The 23516-nt window shown below is 40.7% G+C and overlaps 1 protein-coding gene across 2 annotated transcripts in view; it reads right to left on the bottom strand.

Moving 5' to 3' along the window:
* Positions 1-22367, bottom strand: part of nrg3b (neuregulin 3b) — a 172307-nt gene extending 149940 nt beyond the window's left edge. For both annotated transcript variants that reach the window (XM_051124432.1, XM_051124433.1), the window contains exon 1: positions 20037-22367. In XM_051124432.1, the coding sequence (XP_050980389.1) occupies positions 20037-20895 (859 nt within the window). In that variant the 5' untranslated portion in view covers positions 20896-22367. The remainder of the gene's footprint in view (positions 1-20036) is intronic.
* Positions 22368-23516: the final 1149 nt, after the last annotated feature.

Below are 23516 nucleotides of genomic sequence, written 5' to 3'. Positions count from 1 at the left end.
AACTAAATTAAATGGTTTATGCCAGTTTAAATATCACCTAATTCGACTGAATAAACATGACTATCATTGGTTAAAGGTCAGATCAGGTACCAAAATTTAAAACCCTGTCATCTACTTATTCAGTCTGATTTGTAAACTGGATCAAACGGTTCACTGAAAAGCTTACCCGCACAAAAGAATGATTTGTTCACCAATTCAGTCATCATGTTCGACTCACTGGCTCAGTGATCCATTCACAGTGGTTCTCAAGTTAACAGCTCACTGGAGGGAAAGATTATCAGTGAATAATGTGTTAAATCTGTCTGCTGCTCACATGTTGCTTCAAAACACTTGGATTATAGTACACTAGTCCTATGGAATACTAATATGGTGCTTTCAGTCTTATTTGTAGGGCTGAGTAAATATTGATTTTTCAGATTAATCACAATCCTAATATTAATTATTAAAATAAGCCTAAGACTGATCCTCTGTGTGTATGTGCACAAGCCAGTTGTTTAAAGGGATACTTCACTCAAAAATGAAACTTCTGTCACCATTTACTCAGCCTCATATTGTTCCAAATCTGTATGAGTTTCTTTCTTCTACAGCACAAAGAAGACATTTTAACAAAATGCTCAGTGTTTTCAGTCAATAGTAACCAAAACTGTTTTGTTGTTAACATTTTTGAAAATATCCTTCCTGTGTTCCACAGAAGAAAGAAATGCCTTACAAATTTGTGTCACCTGAAGAGAGAATCTTCCATGCTTATTTACACATTCATTCACCCAGCAAACTCAAGCTGCTGTAGTCACACTGCCATTTCACTTTTTGAAGCTTTCGTCACTACAAAATAGTACCAGCTCAACGCAACACCAAAAGTTGTCCATTTTTGGTTGCATTGGCTTTTATTTTTGTAAAATAAGTAGCAATTGAGCTGCATACTGCATTAGTATTTTATCATTAATATTTTCACAATACATCAAGTTAGAAAATTCACAGTACAATTTACAGCATTAGCTGTAGAGAATTTCTTCCATAAATAATATATGGATAATATAACATCGGAACGGCATTGAGAGCTTGTGAATTAGAATCAAATTATAGCAGAATTGTATGGAGAGCTTGTGAACTGGAAATTAACTCAGGAAATGTAAAATCAATATCCAGCCCTAGTTTATCATAATCTTTGGAGCTTAAAAGCCATGGTCACTATGAACAACCTGGAAAAGATTCTTTAAAATATCCATTTCCTGGTACAAAGAAGAATGTCATAAATAAAGGTTTTAAAGGACATAAGATTAACATCCTTCCTTTAAATGTAAGAACTACACATACACTAGTGTTCAAAAGTTTGATTTAAGTATTTTTTTTAAAGAAATGTATACTTTAATTTAGCAAGGACACATGAAATTGATTAAAAGTGACATTTATAATGTCTATTAAACTTAAAGTAAGCTTTTAAAGAATCCTTTAAAAAGGCACAAGAAATGTTTCTTGAGCACCATAAGCATTTAGAATGATTTCTGAAGGATCATACGACACTAAAGACTGCAGTAATGGCTGCTGAAAATTCAGCTTTGCCATCACAAATTATATTTTATGCATGTGATATAATTATATTTTTGACATTAAAATAGAATAACAGTAATAGTATTAGGATAAACAGTATTAAAAACATCTTACAGACCTAAAAGTTTTGAACAATATTGTATTTACGTTACATGGCACATTATCTTCCACATTGGAAGCAACCTTGTAACCATATCGATTAGTGTGATCTTTTTTTAAAGCTATGCTTTATCTTGCTGCACAGACAACAGCTAATTGTTAGCTTGTAGCCTTGACAAAATACAAGGATTTTAATAAAATACTGAGCCTGAGACGAAAGCCAGCAGCTGATGTACCTAACCGAGCGAGAAGCAGCAGGGGGATGAAAAGCAAAAGAAGTAATGGCTGAAAGGAAAACCATATCACCACAGAGAGTACGAAAGAGACACCGACAGCCGTATGCAGTAAAGGGGAAAGAAGAGAAACCGAGAGAGACGTACAAGAGGGGACAGAAAGCAGAATGGATAGCATTCCATTCCCACCAAGAGACAAGTAAGGGAGAACAACACAGAGAAACAGCAGACACATGGGAACTCGGAGGATACACTTTACTCAGCACAAAGCCCCAGGGTTTTAGGACCAGCAGTAAATGGAGAGTGACATTTTAAACAGTATGCATAATGAATAAGCCCAAGCGAGGAGAAAAACACAACCAAGGCATTGCAGCTGCCACCGCAGCCAGTGATCGAATGAGCGTGTGTGGCCAGACTTAAATACACCCTTACCCCTGGCAAGGTGCGCTTCGCACAGTGCAACGAGATTTAATTCACTGCGTTAGAGAGAATATATCACTTTGATCTCGGCGCTATGAGGAATGTGGACTCTGGCATTCCTTTATGCCTACAGCAAAGTGCTGGTCAAATCGGAGCATCAGGCACAACAGTCGCTGAAGTGCTCTCATTACACATGAGTGGGAGAGTGCGTTTTGTGATCCGGGCCCTTTGATTCTTTCATTGTCTATGAGAGGATCCGGTGTCAATCAGAACAGCCCAAAATGTTCCTCCGGGCCAGCAGGGGGCGATAGCGAGCGGCGCAGGATCGCAATGTCATCACATTCCCGACATGCATCATTCAGGCGTCATCCGCTGCTAAGCAGACCTCACAGAGGCAGACGCTGTCAGGCCTAATCCTCTTAAACTAGATTTGCAAACTGCAAGCATGGCGCAAACATATCATATAGCATGAATTCAACACATGTCTATTGTGTAGCTAAACATTTAAGCCTCCAGTGTAGGTGAAATGAGTGAACAGTCAGAAAGAACACTGAAACAAAAACAGATGGATATTCCTTCAAGCATACGCTGACGGCACGCAAACCTGTGCGCGAGATGACGAAGAACATCACACTGCTAGGCAGCAGTGATATTTCATATCATAAATTTGCGAAACGCAAATCAGACAGAAGGTGTAGGGCGGGGTGATCAAATAACGTGGTAAGGAAATGTGACAAACAAGAGTGTGAGTCCTGGGATGGGGCAACCCTCCCTCTGCTCCAGTCAAAGTCACCCTGCAGGACCTGTGACTACACACTGATGGAAAAAGAGCGAGGCGGTATGAGGCTTTAATACATTTGATATAAAATATTCAAGCCGGTTGCATTAATCTGCCTTTCCTTCAGGCCCTTAGAGCAATGTTTGTCCTGTGCAGTCCTGACAGAGGACAAAAAGAGAGAATCTCACCTGCCTCTACCGAGCGACTCTATAATACCTAGAGAAATCTCAACGACAGTTGCTTAGCTGGAGCAGGACTCCTGTAAGCATGTGCGATTTGAAATTCAACTCTTTGCACATGGTTCACACACATATTTTTTAAATATGTGAGCGTGCAATAATGTGCCTAGTCATTCTAGAGCCTCAGCAAAGTGACATCATGACAATGCTGATTGACTAATCACAAGCTGAGCTGTGAAAAATGCAGCAGATGGAAAAATGTAAGTGCATTTCACATTTTTAAAGACCCTACAACAATTCAAAAAAATTTCGGTGTGAGATGGTGCATTCGTCAGTATTAAAATTGCACTGCAAATATGCTGATAATTGTTCGCATGTTGTGACTGATAAACAAGAAATTTAAGATTAATTTTGTAACTAAACATTGATTTAAATTTTGAGGTTTTCTAAAGATTACATTTACATTACATTATCAGCTGATTTGTATAAACACTAGGGGCCTAAATAAACGGAATATCATATAATTTATCACTGACATACATTGCATCCCTAGGTATAGTTACAGCATACCAGCAAGCAGTGTTGCCAAATCAGATGGATGATTTCCAGCCTAAAAGCTCACTAAAACCTGCCCAATCCATCAAAAAAAATGCCCCAAACTTTAACTGTCAAGATAATGTGATAGAATTTTTATTGCCATGTCAATCAACGTTGAAACAGACCATTTTTAATTCCTTAAAACAAAATAAAGATGACAAAATAGTATAAAAAATAATATCAAAGTCTTAGGAAAACAAATCAAATCAAATCAGGGCAAATACATTAAAGAGAATTACCATAAATGTTACATAAATATCCAGGTAGACACCAGCTTATGTCAAAACAGCAATAAAAATACATGCATCATTTTCAATGTCAACAGTCAAAATAAGCCAGTTTAAATGGAAAAAGTACCCAACGTAAGTGATCAGAAGCAACATACACACCATTACAGTCAAAACTGTCAATCATTGATACTGTACGATAATCCAATAACAAAAAATTAACAATAATGCGCTTACCTTTGTGTTGCGCTTATACATTAGACAGCATGTCTTTAGTAAAGTATATTGTAGAACATAATACAGAACTTTGCACAGTCAAAACTAACCAAGTCCACCAGCTTTCTGATGCAGGACAGGATCATAAAGTCCCATATTCAGTTTCGATTTTGATTAAATAATTTAACTGTGCTGTGATTTCAGATTTACCATCATATTAGAGCCTTCATGTCATCTACCTCCACAGGTGTAATCCACGTTTTGAGAGTTGAGTCACTCGCCTACTCTTTACTGTGTAACTTATATTCAGGCCACTCTGGCATTGTGACTGCTTGAATACACAGCTATATGTTCAAAATTGGATTCCCTATCGCACTAAAAAAAACAGTCACTCATGAATCATCACATCTGTCTGCTGATCCCTCGTGATTGACTAAAAGTGTGGCAGACGATGTCAACGTCAGCATAAGCCGACTCTGCAGAGGGAGTGTGTGTTTAGTAACATCATGGTGACTGATTGGATGCAATACATGCACACTTTGGTTTTGTTTTTAACCAATTAGCCTATACAGTTTAGATGTTTGAAAACCACCAAATTGGCCCCAACCCAGCCATTTTGTCCACCCACCCAAGCCATTTTTTCAAAACTGCTCAATTAGGTGGGGATCTGCTCAATCTGGCAACACTGCAAGCAAGGACTAATGATAATCATATATTAACAATCAATATATTAAATTATTTAATGTATATTGGAAATGTACAGAACAATATATCGTGTTAATATTTTACAGTATACTGAATTATATATTAAGGAATTGCTGTTTTCCATATAATTAAAAATGTGACTCTATATTTACTTATATATGATAACATAATGTGTGTGTGTATATATTTCACATTTACACTCACTGTCACACATTTTTATACATGAAATGTTTAACTATGCAAACAATGAAGTGACAAAAGATTATAAATATGTTTTCAGCTTTATGTCAACCCATGTGTTAACCCAATTAATTAGTGTTTCAAATATAGCTATTACATGTGAAAACATAGAGCAGTTATCGTTGTCATATATATTTTAATTTGTATCAGCATATGGACCACGCATATTTTGCAGTATACTGAAAAATATAATCAATAGTTTCCCATACTGTATATGTAAAAGTATTATTTACTATATATCGCATTACATTTTTCAGTATATTCCCACATTTTTTTGTTTCGTAAGGGATGGACCATGCTGTCTTATTGTGAGCCTGTAATATTAGTCTGATTAATAAACAGAGAACATGCTTCTCTCCGGTGTGTTTGATATATCTCTGTATCCGTAATGAGAGATGACACTGAGAGCCCAAAGCCACGGCCAGAAGCAGAGCTCACTGATGTAGCCCTGGAGGAGTCGAGCACATGCTTATCTAGGACACCAGATCCACAGCTGGCCGCATCTGGACAAACAGGCGTTGCCCACATACACGCACACAAATGCAAATGACATAATCTAGAAAATACACCCAAACACACACACGGTATTTACTGAATACTACACAAACCACACAGCTGTCGTGGATTACGAAAACCCAAGTGCTGAATTTTTTTCCCCCATGCACACCAAGCTTGTGATGGGTTCGCCCTGGGTTTGACCTGAAGCAAGATTGAGCTTGCCAGAACCAAAGAGTCCCCGACTCCCCGTGAATATATTTAGCTCCTCCCAAACATGTAAAACACACTCGTTTTTTCCTTTCACACACATACAAACCCTCACTCTCTCAAATGGTCATACACAAAAAGTATTGGCAATCTAACCAATCTTCAAGCAATCTACCACAACAAGTGTCTCTGCCTGGCCTTTGACATTGAGCACTGAGAGGCAGGCATCAGAGCCCTTACCTCTCTACTGCTCTATTATAAACACGCTGCCTTCAGGCTGTTTCGCCGCTCTTCGGACAAACTGAGCTCCCTGACAGAACGAAAAAATCACCCATCGTCATAACCCATGTCACACAAATTGCTCTCAGCTGAAAACAGGATCTCACACATACATCTATAGCTGTCACAGTACACTGAAAAAATGCATAGCGCTCTCAATTAGAAAAAAAAAAATTGTGAGACATTAGCTTCATACAGTAACATTAAATAGCCAAAAGTAATGACAGCTGAAAAATCAGCTTTACCATCACATGAATAAATTGAAAATATGAAATATTAAAGAGTACCCTGGGTATTAAGACTTCTATGGCCTAACATAACACAGTAAATTATGTCTCTTACTGAAATATGTGATAGAAAACCCATTAAAGACTTGCGTTATTTTAAAAAATCCACATCGTTTTATAAATATTTTGAACTATAGGGGGCGCCATTATTTTGATGAAATGGTTGCGCTGGATGAGCTACTTGCGCTATCTGTTGCTATTTTTACCGCAAGACAATTTGGAATACACAACTCAGAAAATAAAATACAGATACAATGCCACATTGTGCGGCTTTTAGTTGTCATTTTCAGTCAAAGGACAACAAGAGAAGCAATGCAAGTCTTCACTGCTTTCCTAACCATTAAAAGAGTAGAAAAGAATGAGAAGGTGCCTGTGGATGAATAAAACTTTTTAAAGACTTGCATCTTTGTCTCCACTTTAGCCTTGATGCTTTTGAGGCTTCTAGCAGAACACAGATAAGAGTTTACAAATGGCAGAGACAAGAAATGCTAGATGCCATCCAGGCAGGATGTAACATGCAGACGCTTGTCATGAAGCCGCAGCCACTGAAGGAGCTTCTTAGCGCGGATTTCACACGATATCCAGGGGTATTTAGAGTCCTTGTGCGGAAAATCTGGTATTTGGTATAAATTTGGTATAGGTCTACACTTATATCCGTCGCCACCTGTAAGCTTTCTCCAGTAGCTGTGTCATTGTATAAGTATTTTATTTTCAGAATTGTGTTGCGGTAAAAATAGCAACAGGTAGCACCAGTAGAGTACAGCCATTTTACATCATCGAAAAAAGGGCGCCCCCCCCCAAACCCCCACCCCCATAGTCCAAAATATGTATAAAACGATGTGATTTTTAAAATTATTTCAATTTTCATTGGTTTTTTTACAACATATTTCAGTATTTTACATAATTTACATTATATTTAGCCCTACAATATTACTGCTTTGCTGTACTTTGATTAAACAAATGCAGGCTTGTTGAGCATGAGACCTGTCAAAAACATCTAAAAAAAAAAAAACAGACATAAAACACATTTATCGTCACAACCACCATAACACAGAACATTTTCAGCACATGCTGCCATGCTAAAATCAACTCACAAACACGCATCTATAGCTGTCACGGTGCACCTTGAAAAGATACACACTGCTTTTGAACAGAAAAAATAATATTTTTTAACAAAAAAGGGAGGCTGTTGGGCAGAAAGGGAAATCCATCCATTTACCGTGACTCTCAAATCTCCAAGCCATATCTTTTCTCAATCTTTATTATTCCCTCTGAAGCTCACTGGCCTGGTTGGACGAACGGATGGATGGCAAACCGCATCCACACTGTGATGTTTGCCATCACAAAGGAGGGAGGGGAGCCACTCACAAAGGATACATTAACAGTCCTTCCATCCAGATGGCTGAATGAGTTCCAGAGGGGACACACACACACACACAAGCACAGATAAGACAGGTGTGGGAAAGGCCACTAGCCTTAATTTTACTTGAGACGGCATGCTCGAGCACATCTTATCATATTCCTGCAGAGCAGTATGCCACGCTGGGATCAAAGTGCTCATATTTAATGTTGAAGGGCCTGTATGCACAGCACGCCTACAGCCAAGCCACGGAGAGAGAGAGCTGGAAAGCGGACCGCAAAATATTTGCAGAGATGTGCATGTTTGACAAGGTGAAAAGGGGAGTCTTTGAACTCTACAGCCTAAGTGCGACATGAACTCCAGGTATGTGTGTAAGCATTAGGGGTTGCGCAGACTCATTTAGTTCTGCCAGAGTCGACATTTTGGGGCTGTGTTGACTAATTTTGGATCACATGATTTTCAGTTGCTTTAGTGCAATAATTGGCAACAGCAGGAGCAATCTGCGTCAGTTCACACACTGCATCCTGGTAGGGCTGAAGGACATTAGCTTTATATAGTAACCTTTAAAGCCAAAACATTCCAAATGATTATTATACAATCTGTATGTAATTTTGCAGAATATATCTGAATCACATAATTTCTATACTATATATTAAATATAATGCATGTCTAATCTACCTCAAACATTTCTTAAAATAAAACATAATAAATATTTACAGAACCAAATAAAATGAAAATATATGTATTTTTTTTTTATTTTTCAATTTAAATTAAAAAGTGTTTGTCACATATTTAAAACATTTGTAAACAGAAAAAATAACATGTAAATACTGAGATATTTAGAAGTGCTTAAAAAAAAGGTTTAAAAGTTATTAAGTCTTTTCTCACCTCAGAGTGAACCAGAGCCACCACAAACTTTTTTTGGAATAGTTAAAAACATAAAATAAAAAAATAAAAACAACAACTTTACATTAATAAACATGTTATACTGTACGTAAATCACACTGACAGCTGACAAGCTCCGTGTTCACTTCGAGCATTCACAGACAAGTCAAAATTCCTTGCAAGCTGAAACTAATCATGTCACGAAGTGGCTGACAGAAATGACACGACCGAGACATGACTGTTTGTGCACGACAATGCAAACAGCATGAATCTGGCAACGGAGATGATGCACGCTTTTGTTTCTCGCCCGCGTCATCTCAGCTGCGTGGACATTCTCTCCCCTCACACGCTCTCCGTAAACACAGCGTTGGACTTGCCAAAAACAGCTAAGACCGCTGATGCTGCAAGGCGTATGGTGAATCATTTTCATAAGGTAAACACTGACCCGTGAATATTCTACTAGCTGACTACTTTTCTGGAAAACTAGTAAGCATGCGAATTACTGTAGCTCCTTGAAATTGCAAGTAACAATACAGAATCTCAGAACCTTTCAGAAAAACCTGAAAGAGACTTGGACAAGCTACATGTATATAGGTACCCATAGGGCTGGGTGATAAACAATATCATATTAAGATCACAATAAAATAGCTATTATACAGTAAGCTCTGGACATATTGGCCACATACACACTGCAGCTAAATTCAGTTGTCAGTTCACCTTTTACACCTTAATCGCGTTCTGTACAAACATAATTCACTAAAATGTGGGAGTGACAATCGCTTTTACAGAAATTCTACGCAGTACGGAACTGAACTGAACAATTAGTTGTTAATGATGTATTTTAACGTGCATCAGAAATGTGTCTTTGTCTGTATGTGAGATGCAAGAAAATAACAGTGAAAGAAGTCTTAACCTTTTTTCTCAACATTTTGACACAGGGCTAGTTGCGCTCATGAGCCCTGCGGTAAAATGTGTTGCCAGATCTGCATGCAAAACAACAAACAAGGAGAAGCACAAAAAACACTCAACACTAAAACAGCCTCCCAAGCATAAACAAAACACACAGCATGCCGATCAGCGGTAGTTTAGTTAAAATCAATGGACAAAAGATTTTTTAGCCAAAAAAGTGCAGATATCAAACAGCTAAATTCTTATTCACCCCCGCAAGATGCCGAAATGTTGCTATGGTTACAAATGCGGGAGAGACTGCTGTTTTGTACACACATGGAACGATAATTTATTTGACTCTCAATGCGGTTGTCACTCTTGAAACTTGCAGTGTGTATGCAGCCATTTACTCAATATGGATTAATCTAACAGCCAATCACACAGCAGAAATAAATGTTCAACAGCCAATCAGTGCATGCCGCTGATGCATCTACATGTTCTGTATGACTCTGTGGCAATGAATGTCATAGTTTCATCTACTACACAAACTGAAACACATGCAACACTGACTGTGTTTTCAGCATCTGCTGTCTCAACATATGATGACAATCATAAACTTCATCTCCAGAGCTGCTCTGAGAGTCACTTCACATGCTTTTGTGAAAAACCAAACAACAAATTTAAAGGGTAGTTCATCTAAAAATGAAAATTCTGTCATTAATTACCCACCCTCATGTTGTTTTTTTAAAACAGAAATCTAGATATTTTTGATGAAATCCAAAATCTTTCTGACCCTGCATAGACAGCATTTTGTTTTCTTTGCACACAAAAAGTATCGACTCTAATCAATGCTTGTGTTTACACCAGCCACGCATCGGCATGTGTTTCAAACCCCCTGTACTGCACACATCTGTGGCATGCTATGGCTCCAACACGGCCACCGGAGCAGATCGCGGCCTCTCTAGTCAATGCTGCGCCACGGCTCTTTGAAGCGTCCCAGAAGCAGCTCTCCACACTGCATCCGCCACCTCGTCCCTACCCACCCCCCAATCACAGATGTCACATGGACTATTTTATCGATGTCCTTACTACGTGGTAGTTGCGTTGCTGTCTATGCAGGGTCAGAAAACTGTCGGATTTCATTAGAAATATCTTAATTTGTGTTCCGAAGATGAACATCTTACAGGTTTGGAACGACATGAGGGTAAGTAATTAATGACAGAATTTTTATTTTTTTGGTGAACTATGCCTTTAATTAGACAATGTTTTGGTAATAAATTTGTATTAAATCGTAAAACACAAAAAGGAGTCAGAATTTAGAAAATATATACTGGGGTCTTAATTTAAAAGTAGGTACTCAGTTTGAATGTGAACAAATTACTTATTTTGACATTAAATATCGAGCATGTGGAAAGCATTTCCTTCCTGATTAATGGTAAATGAATATTGTGATAAATATCGATATCATAAGATACAGAAAACATATTGTGATAACATTTTGGAGCATATCACCTAGCCCTAGGTGCCCACTAAAACACACACAGTTTCACATACGGTGCTTGCAAGAACCTGATGGCAGCACAATAAATCTGCCGTCTGAAATCCTTAAGTAATGACATCTGGGCCAGCACCACAGGGGGAAGCTGAATGCAATTGCAGACATTTCTGCAGTACACTACCCAGTAAAGATTAGTAAGCGTGCCGAATTAACGACGGCTGCCGGAAGAACCCCAAAACCATGCCATTTCTTCTCTATACACATTGGAAAAATGCAGGCCAAATGTGGAACATGCTGAGAAAAAATGACCGTTTTAAAAAGCAATACAGTAGAGAATAAATCCAGAAATATTTGGCATACCTGGAGGAACAAATCGTACCAGACACCTGAATTTGTACCTGAGTGTGATTCGAACAACAAGTATATTCAGGTAAAAGGAACAAACTACATGTCATGCTTGGCAAATGACTGCAAGTAAGGCATCACTCCAGAGTGCGCCAACGTCAAAGTGCATCTTCCTGCGTTTTTTCTACAGAGCTATTTTTATGTGCTTTGTTGCATGTTGAGCAGATCAAACACATTCCCTGCGCTGGAGTTCCTTTCTGTCTGTCTCTGACAGGTGCTTTAAGAAATGCTTGGTATTGTTGGTGTGTAACTCAACTATCAATGATTTAATATTTCACTTCAAATGGAAAGTGAGAGATGTTGTGGAGAGAAGATCCTCAGCAGAGCATCCTATTTTATAATTCACACTGTTGCCTGACAGGTTGAGCAGCCCTTCGTCTAGCTCGAGTCGATGAGTCCCTGAGACTCGCATGTCTTCCGCTCATTATTCAGGAGATGTGCAAACTTTGTTTTGGGGCGGAACGCGGCGTGCCAGGGTCACGGATCGTTACTGGGAAGCAGACGGGAATGAGGAAGGGAGATAAACATGGAAGATGGGAGATTAGAAGAGAGCCAGTGTTTGGGGGTGAGCACAACATTGAGCTTGGAGTCGTTTACATTATCCCTTCGAAGCTTTTACCATGCCAGGATTACACCAATGATCCCAACACTACAGCTCTGGACGATTCTGCTCACTTTCATCGCCCACACACACTCATACACACACATGTCCTACAAATACATTTAACACAAAAACAAAAGCTACTTTTACGCTCTCCCTCTCCATTTTTCCAAACACAAATGTATACAATCACAGCTCATTTTCCAAACAATGCATACTAGTAACAATAATAATCATTTTCTGATTACAGTGTTTACAGTCTCAATTTCTCATGCATTCAGAATTCATTTTACTGTTTCATCTTCACCTGCTAAGAAAAGAATGGGGTTTTTAGCACTTACAGTCTGTAGTTGCTTTTAAAATCATTCTGCGCTTAATTCATCACAAATTAGGTCCATTCATAATTTAATGCTTAGTATTACCAGCCTCATTTTTTTTTTTTTTAATAATACACAAATGAGGTACACTGGGAAATTTATTCTTCTTTATTAAAAAAGTCTTAAAGTATTTGATAAGGATACGTCATTTGTTATTAGCAAGACCTTTTTCAGTGCTTTTTCAGGTTTTCAGTGCAGAATAGCTTATATAATTTAAACAGAAATATTCAAGGCCGTCACTAATAGTGAGATTTTGGGGATGATTATGGAGGCCAACAGGTCCAATGGATTGCTCATAACAATTACGGTTAGACTGAATTTGGATACATTATAATTAATTCAATGCATTTTATATCACAAAACAAAAAAAGAAATCATCTGTTTTTTTAAAAAGATGATTATCCAACAAATCAGTAACCACCACATCTCTAGGCGCCCTGATCATTTATTTGTATCACCCGTATCACCATGAAAATTATAAGAATATTACGATTATATTTATATAATTAATCATTTTTCAAGCCATTTCCACAGTCCAGGTGGATGATGCAGCGCACCAAAGTGAGCCTGGAAAGCATCTCAATGCAGTCGCTTGACAGCACCTGCTCTCCCCATAGGCCAGTGCGCCAACTCAAGCTAGAGAAAAGTGTCAAAATGGAGTCTCCATCTACAAATACATACAGTACCATTCTTCTCTAAGTACTTTAGCCTCTTATGAGCATTCCAACGTACCAGGTGCAAAAAGCCCAAATGTCACTTCCATCTATGCTTATCTATCCATTCAGAGGCGAGCTGATAACTTGCGTAATTCAATACAGGGGATATGCAATAACTGAACTGTAATCCCCTTTACTCTGCCACAGCAGTATGCAATAATGTCATGTCATATCTTGTTATAGGACAAGATGTGAGTTTCAGCCTATGAAAGAATGGGTAGGTGGTGGGAAAGGCAATAAGAGACCAAAGAAATAAGACATCAACAAAGACAGCATGGTCCTTTTCTTATACAAAACTATTTTAAGGCTATAGAAGTCTTGGAGTAAGGTGCTAAAAAACCACTTTTATGGTGCTTATTTGAAGCTTGAAAGCAACCAGGACCTTTACAGAACAAAGTCAGCCATACAGGGGCGGCATTTTTATTGGGCCACAAGCCCTAGTGAAATACAGCTGTGTCCCAGTAAAATTTTGCTGATAAATCCTTGATTGATGGAGATTGCATATGATTCATTCAGAGAGTTCACTGAATCATTTGCAGTTTCTCACACTGAAGTAACGGGATACTTTAGAAGACAAAAAACAAAGTGCACTGGATGAAATGTTTATTTACAATTCAGTGTGGGAAGCAAAATTTGCAAACGCCTTCTATCATTTGTCAGCGATGAAGCTTTTGAACAACTCTTTACTGCAAGCAATGACAGCTTATTAAAATATGGGAACATTTTTTTTCTGATAGGCAGTTCTGTGCTCTAATATTGATAAAAAGCTAGAAACACCTCAGGTTTGGTCACCAGACCAGACTTGGCCAGCACAGAAAGTCTTTTGAGTAGGCAAGTGCTCCAAAAATTCACTTTCACTTCCTAAGATATTGCTTTTCTCAGTACTGGATCATTTTGCAATTCCTATTTATCTGTGGACTACAAAAGGTTAAGAGAAGCCGCACAAGGAAAGGAGGACAAGCGGGTACAAGCAGGTTGTGGCATTGTGTGTTTGTCCATGAAACAGGTACAAGCAGGTTGTGGCATGGTGTGTTTGTCCATGAAACGGGTACAAGCTCCATCATAAAACGGGTACAAGCAGGTTGTGGCATGGTGTGTTTGTCTATGAAATGCTCCATCGTATCACTTATGTCGCAAGGCTGCGTTGCGGTGAAAAACATGCACACACGAGTCCATTTCCCAGTGCTTGGAATGGGACATCCCCACCACTTTTAAAAAGAGGCCTCATCAATTATTTACACTTCCTGCCACATGCGTTCTACATGTTTCTCTTTCCGTGCATTAATATTTTAGCCTCCACTGCGACACATTCGTCCCCCCCAAACTCTCGGCTTCCCAGCGGACATTTTGTCCACATAAATCACACGGTGACATTAAAGAAGCCTAAGATGGCCTTCACTGCCACTTACCGCAAGTACACATCGGGGCGCATTAATCTCGCCCTCTCTCCAGACAGAGGAGAGAGCCCGGTGCTCACAGCGTACTAAAATGTCACTAACAAACAAGGCCGCTCCGGAGAGGACTGTCTGTAAGTGCACAGTTACACAAAGACCATGAGGACATCTCGGAAGTCCGCTGAAAATGTCACGTCACTTTTTGCCGATAAAAGTCAGTTAATCTGCAAGATAAAAGCGGTACTTCATTTCGGAGCGGCCTGGAAAACATCAGGTGGAGTGAGAAGTTCTCCCTCAAGGTTCGTCTCTCACTCTCTGAGCCTCTACGGTTGTGATTGGTGGTCGAGCATCACGTGGCTACCCTGTTGCTGGTATCTGGGGAGAGCAGTGTGGCAGCAGCAGCTGGAACTGCACTCCTCTTGGCCCGGGCGAAAGCCTCGCTGACCTCCCATGAGACGGCGCTAAATGGATTTCTGTCTTTAATCCCTGTGTATGATTTTATGGTACACCTTCTTCTCCGGAGCCACGGGGGTTGCGGCGTGCGCCGCACTCGAGCGCGTGCTACGTGTTAGTACGTCAAAATTATTAATCGCCACGTCAGAGCTTTTCTCATCCTCGAGCCTTCTATTTTAGCAGCCGGAGTGTGATTTTCTGGCTATGTTTTTCCCCAGGCTTTAGCCTGACATGTACTCGGTGTCTCTCTCCCAATGCCGCTGCGCTTTCATACCTGACAAAATCCGCTCAACCACGCCGGCTTCCGACTGTGCCGCGGAAGGTGTGCGTGGAATCACAATGATGTGTCAGTGAAGAAGCATCCCCGCCCCCCAAAGGCAGATAGCCAGCTGCATTTAGAGCGCCAGCCGCCCACTGCCTCCTTACACAGGAAGTAATGAGGCTTGGCCCCTGAGCCAAATCAACCCCGAACATAGACAGGACATGGAGACAAACTGTGAAAAACACATACGGGAAACTCAGGCATGAAGACTAGGAAATAAGGATAAGAAGGAGGAGGAGGAAGACAGAATAAAGGATAATATTAGAGTATTAAATGTAAAGGCGAAGGATGATGTGCATCAGGGTGAAAGAAATGGAGTCGGAAGGCAGGGAAGAAGATGAGCGGCTCAGGTTTCAGTGCTGCGGCTAATGGACGGCTGCATGTCATCCTTCAGAACAATGGGATAATAATACAGATACGAATGAGAGATGCACTCTCGTTGGGGCGATTTTTAAACCATGTTAGTGTCTCGCTTATTCAATTGGGCTCCTATGGAAAATACAACATAGTCTCTCCCGGTGCATTACCATACAAGTCCCACCAAAACATGAGATCATTTTGCAGTCGTAAAGATGAATGCGTTCGCACATGGCCGCTACCAGTGCATTTCATCATGTTCCCTCTCAGACGATCCTCGGAGAGAAAGTCCAAGCAGGGGCGGAACGGGCTTGTATTATATTATACAGTGATGTATTACCCGACACAATATTGCACATTCAAAATCCAACTTACAGTCCACTACTCTATTTCTATTTGCCATTTCTATTCATGAAACAACTTGGCCCAACAATAACACCTCTCTTGTTTGATGCAGATCTATTTCAAGAATCAAGTCTGTGCTCCAACCGTCTCATATTTCACAATATAAAGAAATTCCACACGCTTTCAGGAAGCTATACACTGTTTAACAAAGCATATCACTGCATTAATGCGACATGCAACTATGATTTCTGTTGTGTGTGCAAATCAGGTAAATCACGTGTCATGGACCCTGTGAGTGGGGTGCCCACTAAGATTTTGGTCAAGTTAAATATTTTATTAAATATAATATTATTATTTATTTAAAAACATCTATTAAAGGGGTCCCCATTTTCCACAAGTTGATATAATTCTTTTTCTTAATGAAAAGTCTATATTATACTTTGGTTAAAAAAATTCTCAATGGTAGTGTAAAACAACACCCTTTTTACCTTGCCAAAATCAGCTCTGCAAAAATCATCCCATTCTGGTCGAGGCTTCTTTAAATGCAAATAAGCTCTGCTCGCCCCGCCCCTCTCTTCTCTCCGTGGAGTGACGAGCATGTTTACTTTAGCCGCATTTAGCCGCTAAACTTGCTAACTAGCACATTATTAGGAAAGGCGATCGCAAAGATTCATTTAAAAACCCTTAAACTCAAAAAACCTTAAACTTACTGCTGTAAGTGAAGCTGGATCATGAATGATTTGTGCGAACATAGACAGATATATGTAGATCGGGAGGTGCATTCCCTTCACAAACAAACGTAATGCACTGCATCTTCAGCAGCTCAGATGTCGGGGGGTAAATGACAACCACTACGTTCACTATTGCATCCAACAACACAACACCTCAATCACTCAATTCTTGTCTAACTTACATCCTTGCTCTGGCATCAAAACATAAAGGTTAGACTGTTACAACTGATCTTAAGTAAGATGCTCATGTCAATCAACTATTGTGGGAGCAGCCTCTGTCTGTGTGATGCCACAACGAAAAAGGGAATATTATTTTTACAGATGAATTAAAAAAAAACTGCATGGATTTTTTCATTATAGGATAGATTTGTACATACACTCCCAACACACATTAATGTTCAAACAACATGTAAAAGTGAACTTAGCATCCGATGACCCCTGTAAGCAGCACTACCATTTGGGTTACCAACTGGGTTAAGAAATGTTTGTTAAACACTCCATCAGCATATTAGAATGATTTCTGAAGGATCATGTGACACTGAAGACTGGAGTAATTTTAAATTGCAATATTATTTCAAAATTACAAATGCTATTGGGAAAATTACAGCTTTACAGTATAGTTAATACAATAAATGCAGCCTTTTAACATTTAAAAATGTTACCAGCCCCAAACTAATATATATTTTGCTTGCTTGCTTTTCATTAGCCATTTTAATATTTGTACTAAGAAATCACCAATTCACAGATATATAGACTGGGAAAAGGGGCCCAATTATTAAAACTTTGTCACATGTCCTGTGAGTTTTAGCAATGACCCTGACAGAGACAATGTCAACGTATTAATAAATGAAAAAGACAGCCATGTGGTCTGCAAGAACCCTGGCCAAAAGCATGGTTTCTCGTCCTTCTCTGGCCCTAGGGTCAGGGCCCTCCTTTGCCCCTACCCTTCCCTTATCAGTATTCGCTCCAGGGCACTTTCAGCTCAAGAGAAAATTCACTGCACTGTGAAAGTGAGAACGTGTGGTATTAAATTATACATCAGCTTCTTTTCATACAAGCAGTTTGCTATGTTCCCACTGTTGACTAGGGTGTTGGATTCAGTTTACATATTCACTCATAACTATAGAAAAAAAATACATATATATTTTTTAAATATGTCAGCTCTCGGAACGTAGCCCAGGGGCATAAAGAAGCAGATCTTGACTTGCTTTCCTTATGAGAACACACAAACCACGGTTAACTGCTTAGATTTGTATGCGCTATAAACCTCTCTGTGATTTCCAAGATACAATTATTGTAGAAGAAGCGGGAGCAGTAATGTGAAATGCATTTAAGTTATCTCTGCAATTGTCTTCTTATTGTGAGGGGCTGTTTAAAGTCCCAGGACTGGATGACATTCAAACTCCACACCAGCTAATTGGTGCTGACACAAAATGGATGGCCTGCTTTTAACACCTTGCTTTATAAATAAACAAAATTCCAGATTTGATTACAGAGGTACATCAAATTAGCACGCAGGATAATTCTAATTCCCCATTTCCTAATAAAACACAATTTTTACAGAACTTCAGACTTGGATTTTGTTTTTGATAACACATTCTTTCAGGCTTGAGAGTAACTAACTCAAACTCACTATCTAACAAACTCACAGATTGGCGTCTTTCGAAATAGTGTAGCTTTTCCAATAACAAGCTGTTTTTACCAATGTGTAGCATATAGTGTGGCCAAATGTGGGAACAATCAAACATGCTCCCTGCTGAAATGTCTCTCACATGTAGCACTGCTATGTCAGATTCATTCAATTGAATTGATTTGTTCAGGGTTCATGTGAATGAACAAATGCATCCTTGTTTCAACAAAAATATTTCAACACAGATACATTTTCAACATCAATAATAATTAAGGAATGTTTCTTGAGCACCAAATCAGCATATCAGAATGATTTATGAAAGATCATGTCACACTGAAGGCTGGAGTAATGACTGCTGAAAATCCATCACAGGGTGAAATTACATTTTAAATATATTCAAATAGAAAATAGTTCTTTTAAACTGCAATAATATTTCAAAATTTACTGTATTTTTACATCATTAGTATATCAACCCTAAATGACATTGCTCATTCATTTTAAAACCCCCACTATCTTAACTCCAGACAAACACAGCTAATTAAATTGTAAAATATGAAAATAACCAAGAAAGGTATGCATTTAAAAGAATAAGTAATAGTAGCCTTAATGTAGCGAACTACCAGCTTGACAAAAATATAGGTAGCTTGTGGCCTGACAGCTACAATTTTAAAATAGCAATGCTGACACTGGAACTGACAGCATTATCATACAGATGTATAAGGACATACATGGAGTCATGTACACACAGATTACAATGTCAATACTTTTTCCCATTTGCAACGCACTCATATCTCTCTTCTTCAGTTCTCTCTAGTGTGTGTTTGTGTGTGTGTGTGCGTGTGCACACACTCCCTGCGTGAGTGTCTTAGCGTGTATCCACTGCCTCAAGTCTACCTACCATACCTACTGCAGTACTCATATCTTTACTTATCTAAATGGAATCTCCACCCTAAGACCTGATCTCCACTGACAGGACGAGAGCAGCCAGCACCCTCACTAGCACTACACTTCCTCTTTTGCCTTCTATCTGTTTCTCCTCTTCTCACCTTGAGCGTCTGCTTTAGATCAGGCAAAATCTCTCTCTAACAATAGACCTACTTTAAATGGGAGAGCATGCTAATGCTGTTGGGAAAAAAGCGGAAGCTGCAACACTGGGAGTCATTATTCCTGAAAACTGATATGAAACAAACAGAGCAAGTGGGCAGCACTGTGTCCACATGATACAGAGAGGATAAAGGCAGAGATGAAAAACAGTCGCCTATGTGCTCTCTCATTAACATGCAGAACTAATGAACTCAGCAGCAAGCACGAACACTATTAGACTGCTTGACTGCCTCTTTTGTAATGCCTAGAAGAGAGCTGGAATAGGTATCAATCCTGATGCATAAGAAGATGAAATTTTATTGGAAAGAAGCAAAATAATAAGACCTTACCAAATAATGTGGCTATATGACAAAAAAAAAATAATGGTGTTTCATTAAATCATGTCATCACAGACTGACAAGCTCATGCACACAAACATGCATGTATATAATCAAAATGTTTAGTTGATTACACTTACGTGTCCTGAAGCGATGGTGTGGGCGAGTAGGCTTGGTTGAAGGGCCCTTGGAGGAGCGCCCATGGTTCCAGCGTTGACCGGGCTTGGAAGGGGACGCGAGGGTAGAGGTCGGTTGGGCCGCTTGGGTGGTGGTTGTGCTCGTCATAATCGTAGTGGTTGTCGTGCTTGTGGCGGTCGTACTCGGTGGCCCAGCCCGTGCCGAAGGAGATGCATTTCGGCTCCCGCCATCCCCGTTAGGTTTTCGGACAGTGGTGCTGCGCGGTGTCACCTCCTTTCCTCCCGGCAGGACGGGATTGGTGTCTCGGGTGGCGGTGGTGGTATTGGTCAATCGTGTTCCCACTCTGTTATGCAGGTGTGGAGCTCTGTTTCCCGAGCCTCCTCCTAAGGCCCCGCCACCTCCTCCACTGCTGCTACTGCTACTGGCCGTGTGGTTTGAGGGCTGCCCAATTCGAGTCCTTTGCACTGTACCTGTACCCTCAGCCGCTCGGGTCGCTGAACCCGGAGCCGCTGAGGGCATGGCGGAAGTGGTAGACGTGGAGCCATCGGAACCCTTGGGCAGGGCACTGGGTTTAGACAGGAAAATAGGGTCTTGTCCGATGCGATTGGCGTCCACCAGGTCAGTCGGGACGTAATCCTGCACTGAGCCCACCACAATCCATTTTAGAAGCATCAGGCTGAGGCCTAGGCCCACAAAGCCCATCAGCAGGGGCACAACGCAAAGCCAGGTCTGCTGGCGGGGCCACACCGCACAGGGGCCACAGCGGAGGGGCCCTGGGGCCCGGGGAGAGGCTTGTTCACCCCCGGGCTCCTCCAGGGTCATGGTCTCCATGGTGGCCCCTAGTGCCGTTCTCTCACTCATGCTTCTGGGGTTCAGGGCCCAGCCAGGAAGTAGTGCAAGCAGCGGAGGGGGCTGGGGAGGGAGCCAAAACTGGGCATCTCATTAATATTCATTTAACACTCTTCCACAGCTACAGATACATGCAATACTGACTACTCATATGAACAGCACAGCAAACATCAGCCTATAGAGATATATATATATATATATGAACATATAAACTGTAATCCTTTACAAATACAATAAACAAACCCTAAAGCTCGAAGACACCAATAGTCACGTACACACGCACACATACACGCACATACACACACACTCAGGAATCAAAAAGGACTGGGTTTGGGAGAAGAGCGGGTTTTGGGAACAAGCCTCTGTTTAGTTCAGCTTCCGTGGAACCGAAGGTAATTCCCAAGACGCTCCATATATAGGGATGAAAAACAGAACAAAAATTAAGTTTTGCGGATCCGTCGGCGTTCTACCCGGAGTCAAATTTTCCTTATAAATCCGTGAGTGTTTGAGCGAGGGCAGCTCCCTGCTGCAGATCTTCTCTCACAGCTGCATTAACGCATCGGTCGTCGCGGCTGGCGCAGCCCTGCCTCTGTATGTGTGTGTGAGTGTGCGTGCATATATATGTGTGTGTGTGTGGAGAAGCTCAGGTAGCGGCAGAAGCACAGCTCCACTCAAGGGACAGCTCTGCGTCTCTCTCACTGTCCCCCGACACGGCACTTCGTCTCTGGCTACGCAGCTTGGATCTTCCCTCTAGTCTCTACAGCGGTGCATCAGTGGACACGGGCAGCCGGTAATCCACCCCACAGGAGAGAACAGCGGAGCGGGGGAGAATGATGTACTGTGATCAGGCAGAGACGGCTGCGAGGGTTAAATCCATCAGATCCTTTCCCCAATCCCTGCCCTTAGTTCTCCCGTTCTGTCAGTGTACATCCGAGCCTCTGCCCTGCATCCGTCATTGCACCAGAATTCAAAGGCAGTCCTGTCTCTGAGCTTGCTACATTCCCACACTGAAAGACTCAGACCTTGGCAGAAACACAGGCACACAGAGTGTGAGAGAAGCAAGCAGAGGGAGAGAGAGAGAGCGCGGAAACAAGAGAGAGAGAGAGAGCAAGCGATAGAATGTGCGACGGAGATAAAGCAGAAGAGGAGGGAGAGTGAGTGGGTGAGCATGAGACTGGGAGAGAGTGAGATAGAGAAGGGAGGGGGGAAAAGGAGAGAGCGTTGCTCTGAAAACTGATGCGGCTGCTTTTCTTAGAGGCTGCAGTGTGTGTCTGCATGTGTGTTTTCTAGAGTGTGTGTGTGTCTCAGAGAGGGGTGGGGGTGTGTGAATGATGCTAGTTATAAATTTCTTGAGCAGCCACTCTTTTCCCTTCCTGGCCCTTCCATCTTTGTTGACTGCATATGTCCAGATTGACAAACATAAACTGCCCAATGACTGTACTTGAGCTTGTTTGTGAGCAGACAGGGAAGAGGTTTTGAAAGAAAGGAGAGAAATAAGGGAAGAGAAACATGAACTGAGGAAGGAAGGACAGAAGGGAGGGAGGAAGAAGTGAAGAAAATAAAAAAGAAGTATAGAAGGAAGTAATGAACAAGGGAGGAAAAGATGGGAAGAAGGAAGTAAGGAAGAAAAAAATGGTGGATGGGAATTAAAAAAGAAAAGTAAGAAGGAAGGAAGGAACAGGGGAAGGAAAAAAGAAGGTAGGAATAAGGGACAAAAAGAGGGAAGAAAGAGAGACAAGAAAACAAATAAAAAGAAAGAAGTAGAACAGGAATGGGAAGGGGAAGAAAAATGAAAGAAACGAGTAAAGGAAGGAAATAATAAGAAAAAGAGTAAAGAAAGAAGGGAAAGGAGGGAGACAAGGAAGGAAGGAAGGAAAGGAAAGGAAAGGAAAGGAAAGGAAAGGAAAGGAAAGGAAAGGAAAGGAAAGGAAAAAGGAGGTAAGGAAGGAAGGAAGGAAGGAAAGGAAAGGGAAGGAAAGGAAAGGAAAGGAAAGGAAAAAGGAGGGAGGGGAGGAAGGAAGGAAGGAAAGGAAAGGGAAGGAAAGGGAAGGAAAGGAAAGGAAAGGAAAGGAAAGGAAAGGAAAGGAAAGGAAAGGAAAAAGGAGGTAAAGAAGAAGGAAAGGAAAGGAAAGGAAAGGAAAGGAAAGGAAAGGAAAGGAAAGGAAAGGAAAGGAAAGGAAAGGAAAGGAAAAAGGAGGGAGGGGAGGAAGGAAGGAAGGAAAGGATATTAATAGAAAGGAAAGGAAAGAAAAGGAAAGGAAAAAGGAGGGAGGGAGGGAAGGAAGGAAGGAAGGAAGGAAGGAAGGAAGGAAGGAAAGGAAAGGAAAGGAAAGGAAAGGAAAGGAAAGGAAAGGAAAGGAAAGGAAAAAAGAGGGAAGGAAGGAAGGAAGGTAGGAAGGAAGAAGGAAAGGAAAGGAAAGGAAAGGAAAGGAAAGGAAAGGAAAGGAAAGGAAAGGAAAGGAAAGGAAAGGAAAGGAGAAAGTGATTTATTTCAGTATCATATCCAGCAGCAGGAGTTGTTGAGAAAGAGCAACACATGTAAAGTAGTTCAAAAACCCTCCAGACGCCGTCTCACAGACACACCCCTGAGTGCCTGAGAGACGGCATTAAGAGAGGCTTCTGGAAGACAGATA

Source organism: Labeo rohita, chromosome 12 (genome assembly GCF_022985175.1).
Source record: "Labeo rohita strain BAU-BD-2019 chromosome 12, IGBB_LRoh.1.0, whole genome shotgun sequence".
NCBI lineage: Eukaryota > Metazoa > Chordata > Actinopteri > Cypriniformes > Cyprinidae > Labeo > Labeo rohita.
Note: the sequence above shows the minus strand (reverse complement) of the source record. Positions and strands in the feature narration are given on the sequence as shown.